Raw genomic sequence first — 5827 nt, forward strand, 5'->3', positions numbered from 1 at the left:
AGCGCTGGTTTCACCAAGGAACGATTAAGTCACAATTTGAAAGGCAGCCGTCGCCACCACAGGTGGAGGCCAAAACTGTCGTTTTCACATTCGGGAGACCCAAAACCTGAACGTGGATAGGATGTTCCTCTGTCCCCCGTAGCTGCTCCAGGAGGGCCTGGTTAAATCCTGGCCCCACTTGGAATTCTGCAGGGCCAAAATGCAGTCTCTCTCTGAGCTGTAACCAGCGAAGTGGCCATCTGTCCACCCCTAGACTCTGGTCGTCGTCCTGGTGAGAAGTGCATGGGCAGGAACCCACTGGCGTGCCCAGCCCATCCTAGAGGGAGAGAAGTCCACCGAAGCCTTCGGGTAGAAGAGGGCGCCCGCGGACACACGCCTCCAAGCCCCACCCCTGGAGAGCGCGCCCTGCGCTCCCCGTCCTGTGGCTGGGTCAGGTGCCCTCGTTGCCCGGAGCGGGACCTCGGGGCTAGGCGCCGCCGCTCGGCGTGTGCCGCGCAAAACGTGAAGACCGGGAGGCAGGGCTGCGCAGGTGGCGCGCCTCTGCGTGAGCCTTGGATCCCGGGCGTCCTGTCTGCCTCGCGAAGATTTGGCCGGGACCACGTCGAGGACCTCACGAGCGGTTCTTGAACCAACAACCGGAGGCCGCTCCCAGCCCCGGGACACTTCCCGAGCGAGCTCCGCGGTGGCCTGGGGCTCCCGCGTAGCGTGGCTGCTACTGCCGGCGCCCTGGGCTGGAGGAAAGGGGCGGAGGCTCACCCCAGCCCCTCACACCAAGCCGAAGCGGTTCCAGGAATCCTGCTGCAACCCAGCCGCCTGCCGTGCCCAGTCCGAGCCCGTGGGGCAGGTCACGGTTCGCTTCCACGTAGCCCGGGGAAAGGATGTTTCAGGAGGCACTGCAAGCGTCCCTTCTACTTTGCCACGACCACCCTCCCCTAGCCCCGCGGACTCAGAGACCCCTTCATCAAGCCCGGCTGTGACATAAAATATTTTATTGGAAAAAAACCACTGTCTTCGCAAGAGAGGGGTAGGAGCCCCAGCGACGTCGGGGGCCCGGCCTCAGTGTAGAGCCACCGGGCTGTCCGCGCGCCCTGTCGGGCCGTGGTGGCCTGCGCCGGGCCGCTGAGTCCCCGACGCGCGGAAGCGGGTGTGTGCCGGCGGCGTCCGGACGCGGGGGGCCGGCCGAGACCGGTGGGGGTGCGGGAGAGGAGCGGGGCGTGAATGCGCGCGGAGCTCCGGGCCCAGGCGTGCCACGCGCCAGACGCGAGTCTCCAGGCCCGGGCCGGGGAGCACACTGGGGCCGGGCTTGGCTGCAGGGTCTGTGTCCTTTCTTGGCCCCTAACTGTCCGCATTCAAGGTAATAATGAAACGTTTAGAAAGCAAATGGCGGGGCCGCAGAAGGGCCTACTCGCGGCTTCCCGCGCGCGGAGGGGGCCTCGGCAGCGCGGGGGTCCCGGCTCGCCGCTTTGCACGCTCAGTCCTCGCGGCTCCTGTCGATGATCTCGCCTGGCGCCTCCGCCGGCCTCTCCGCCTCTTTGGCGCGCTCCTGCTCCGTGAGTTGCTCACTCGTGGGAATGGAGTTCTTCTTGGGCCTCCCCTTGGGCTTGGTGGGAGACTCCAGGCCGCCGCCCTGCAGCACCTGTGCAGAGGAAGGGCCGGCACCGCGGTGAGCTGAGACCAGGCAGCGGGACTCCGTGCCCTGTGCCCAGGCAGGGCCTGCCGGGCACTTTCCCACGGGCACCACCAGGCCATCTGAGGCCGTGCCTGGCCCCAGGAAATGGCGGCCACTTGAGCCGAAGGGTTGGGCCTGGGGGTTCAGGCTGCCAGGAAGCCTGGGGGCGAAGCAGAGCACAAAGGAATGTGGCCTGTGCTAGGGCACCCAGAGGTGCGGAGAGAGCAGGGAGGGTCCCTGCGGGCACCAGCCACGGAGGGAATCGGAAGGGTTGGTGCCACGTCTAGGAGGCGGTGGGGAGGTGGGGAGGGGAGAGAGGAGGGCGGCTCCTGGAGGGCACAGGGGCCTGGCGCCAACCAGGGGCGAAAAGCCACAGGCACACTCACTATTTTCTTCCACTTCATCCTCCGATTCTGGTACCACGTCTTCACCTGCAACTGACTCAGGCCCAGGGATTCCGCGAGATCTATTCTGGAAAGAGCAGGGTGCACCCTCAGCTGGGCAAGTAGACTCCTCCCACCATCCGCCGGGCTCAGCCGGGACCCAGGCTACCTGTCAGGCGTGGAGAGGTACTTCTGCTTCTCGAAGCGTTTCTCTAGGCCCATCAGCTGCAGCTCGGTGAACACTGTGCGGCTCCGACGCCCCTTCTTGGCCTTGGTGCCCGGCTCCCCGGTGCCGGGCGTCTCCAGCTTCCCACGGAGCTGCAGCTCAAGCGGCAGGTGTGGTGTGCCAGGGGCGCCGGGCAGTCCAGGCCCTGCGGCCAGTAACGCGGAACCCAGCCCCGAGCACCCGAGCGGCGCCAGCGGGAACTTAAACACCGCTGCCTGCTCGGCCTTCAGCACGGCTGGAGGGAGAGAGAGTGGGGAGCCGGTGAGCTTGGGCCCTGCTCCCTCCTAAAGATCCCCAGCACTGTGCGCTTGGCCAGCGCCACCCAGCACAAACCCTTCCTGCCTGGTCACAAAGAGCGCGATTTGTGCCGCGCGCCTAGGGTGACACTCTTCAAAGCCAGCGTCCCTGGAGTCTGCGAGGGGGGACCTCCCGCACCCCCGCCTTTGGTTGCTGTTCCCCAGGCCCCAACCGCCTCCGGGATTTTGGGATTCTCAATGCACACAAGGTTTCGGCAGGGAGAAGCACAGTGTGTGTCTTTCACAGAAAAGGAAAGCAAGAAGTGGCAAAGAGAAGGGCGAGCGTTTGCCCCAACCGAGTCCGCATCGCTGCGGCCCGGCGGAAACAAGATGTTTGTTAAATGAGTGAGCGCATCTGGCGTCCTGGGCCGGGCACAACAGCCACGCGGCGGGCAGGCGGCTGGTCTTTAGCGGGGGTGGGGCTGGGCGCTTCCGGGAAACTCCGAGCACCCCGCGAGTCAGGAAAGTACCCTTCCTGTTTTCTCTGTTGAGACTCTTCCCGCGAAGACCTTTCCATTTTTCATTAGTCCTGTGATGATTGGTTTTTCTTTTTTGCCCGCTTCAAACGAATTGTTAACAGCACTGCAAAGAGCCGCGGGGAGGCTGCCTCAGAGCTGGACTTGGAAGGAACGAACGAATGGGCCCTGCTGCCCCGTGCGCTGGCCGAGCAGCGGCTGGAGAGTCAAGGGTGCAGGGCAAGGCGGTCTGCAGGGCGGGGGTCCTGCCTGGGCGGGCATCTCACTGAGGCCCAGGCTCGCCCTGCTGGAGGAGGCGAGGGCCGGGCAGCGTGGAGGCAAATGTGAGGAGGGGAGAAAGGATCCTTGGGAGACGGTGGGAGAGGGAGGGCAGACAGACCCCTTAGAGAGAAGCCGATGGGGGGGGGGGGAGGGGAGAGCGGTAAGGGCAGACAGACCCCTTAGGAAGAAGCCGAGGGCGCGGGGGCAGGGGGGAAGGGCCAGAAGAAGAAGGGGTGCCTCGGAGAGGGACCGGCAGGGAAAGGTAGGATCGGCCAAGCAAGGAAGAGGAAGGACCCGCGGCGTCAGAAAAGGCCGGAGCAGGCAGCTCCAGACCCAAGGAGGCCCAGCCGACCTGGAGGGGGAGGGCCAGGCGGGCAGCGGCTCACAGCCAGGCCTCTGGTCCCCAGGCCAGGCCCAGGGGCGTGGGCGCTGCAGCAGAGGCCGCGGGGCTCCCACCTGAGGCGCCGGCACCGGCGTCAGCCCCCAGCACAGCCCCCCGGAGACACGGGCTTCTTCCCCAAAGGTCCGGCTTCCCCGCCGTGGGCAGCCGCGGCCACTCCCGACCAGCTCTCTGCGGCTGAGGCCCGGGAGCCCGAAGCCTGAGGTCGCTCTGACCCGCAGTCAGACATTAGCAGTCCGGTCCTGCTCCCGAGCCCGGAGGCCGCAGGTCGGCGGCGAAGGGGAGAGCAGACGCCCCCCTCCAGCCGGCCAGGTCTGTGCGCGGCCCGGCGCCTGCCCCGAGCGGCGACCTCGAGGCGCCTGTCCCTCTCCCCCCCCCCATCCCCACCCCGCGCGGCCCCGCACGTACCCAGGTGGCTGTGGAAGGGCCGCGCCGCCAGCAGCGCCTGCACGCCGAACTTGAGCAGCTCGCCCGCGGCGGCGGCGGCGGCGGCGGCGGGCGCGGCGCCCTTGGGCCCCGGCGGCTCGGTGAGGATCTCCTCGATCATGAAGCTGCGGTAGCGGTGCGGCGGGTGGTCGGCGCAGCCCTCGGGCGGCCCGAAGCGCGCGGCGCCGGGCTCCCCAGGCCGCTGCATCGCGGCGCCCGCGGCTCGGTGGCGGTGGCGGCTGGGCGCGGGGGCCCCGCGCGGGGCTCTAGGCCGGCCCGCAGCTCCGGGCGGCGCGCGGGCGCCGGCTCATGCCCCCCTCCCCCGCCGGCCGGCCGGGGCGGAGGCGCAGGGCGCGGGCGGGGCGCGCGGGGCTCGGCCGGTCGGACCCGGGACTGCGCCCCCGCCCCGCGCCACCGCGCCTCTTGCCCGGCCGGCCCCGCGTCACCGCCCCGCCCCGCCCCGCCCGGCCGCCCCGCCCCGCCCCGCGCCGCCGCCGCCGCCGCCGCCGCCGCCCCCATCCCCACCCCCACCCCCAGGGCGAGAGCCCCAGGGAGGCCGGAGACGGGAGGGAGGCGGGAGAGAGGGGGCCGCTCGAGGGGCGGGCCAACCAGACCGAGGGGACCCGGCGAAGCGCACTCCCAGGAAGGAGAGAGCCGGAGAGCTCGGGGACCAGACCCCAGAGGTGGGAGCGGAGGGCTCGAGACCGAGGTGAGAGGGGCCAGCGCGAAACGGCGAGGCCACACAAGATGCGAGACAGGGGTGGGGGTGCCACGGACGCCGAGACGTGCGCGGAGAGCGGCCGGCAGAAGCGGGAGCCGCGGGCCGCGACGTGCCGCAGGGCACAGAGGCAGGCAGGGCTGGGCAAGGGGCGGTAAAGAGAGAGCCGGGGCCGCTAGGAAGGCAGCGGCCTGGCCGGAGGAGGTGGGGGGGCGGGGGGTGGGTAGACAGCCCTGGAGAGGTCGGGGGAGGAGAGGCAAAGGCCGCGAAGCTCGCTGGGAAAGGGGTAGCTGCGCGCAAGCCTCCTGGCCGGCGCTCAGAGCCGCCCGCCAGGCCGGGGTGCAGCGGGAGGCAGCCGAAACTCGAAGAGCGGCGGCCGCACCTGTGCACCCCCGCCTCAGTTTACCAGGCATGGCCTCATTTGTCCCGAGCTGGCTGCCCTGAGGGGTGCTCCAGCGGGATTCATTACATCGCCAAGTGATGCATGGACACGTCCTCCTTGGCAACCCCGCTGGCTGTGGGGTGGGTTCTGCCCCCCTGGAGGAAGACACGGATGTCCGGGAAGGACAGGCTGCAGCCTCCCCTTTCCCCAGCTTTACAGTAAGAGAGAAAACTGTCCCCAGGGCTGAGCCGGCTGAGGGGCCACAGGGCGCGCTGAGAGCCTGGGGGCAACTGGCGTTGCCCTACGGGTCTCTGAGCCTTAGAGTACCCCCACGTGACTGGAGGCGGTCCAGCCTTCCCTGGCTGCTTCTCTTCATCACTGCAGGAATATCAACCTGAGCTGTCGGGTGAACAGCCCCCCACCCCCCCCCACCACACCCTCTCGGCCGAGTTTCTCCCATCTCTGGCTCCCACCACTCCCCACAAGCCATTGCCCCATCTGGGCCTCACCTTCCAGACCTGTCCTGAGGGGATGCCGACTCTTGGCTCCAGGGAGGCTATGACAACTCAGTAGGGGGGGTCCTGCACCCA

At 68.9% G+C, this 5827-nt stretch overlaps 1 protein-coding gene across 1 annotated transcript; it reads right to left on the reverse strand.

The window, feature by feature from the left end:
- Window positions 1-972: 972 nt before the first annotated feature.
- On the reverse strand, window positions 973-4374 carry BARX1 (BARX homeobox 1). The gene is made up of 4 exons (XM_023242740.2): window positions 4120-4374; window positions 2222-2513; window positions 2056-2140; window positions 973-1636 (listed from the first exon to the last, which is right to left on the reverse strand). The coding sequence occupies exons 1-4, from the start codon at window positions 4343-4345 to the stop codon at window positions 1472-1474; spliced, it is 768 nt and encodes a 255-aa protein (XP_023098508.2). The 5' UTR covers window positions 4346-4374; the 3' UTR covers window positions 973-1471.
- Between the last annotated feature and the right edge of the window lie 1453 nt (window positions 4375-5827).

The sequence above is a fragment of the Felis catus genome, chromosome D4 (genome assembly GCF_018350175.1).
Source record: "Felis catus isolate Fca126 chromosome D4, F.catus_Fca126_mat1.0, whole genome shotgun sequence".
Classification (NCBI taxonomy): domain Eukaryota; kingdom Metazoa; phylum Chordata; class Mammalia; order Carnivora; family Felidae; genus Felis; species Felis catus.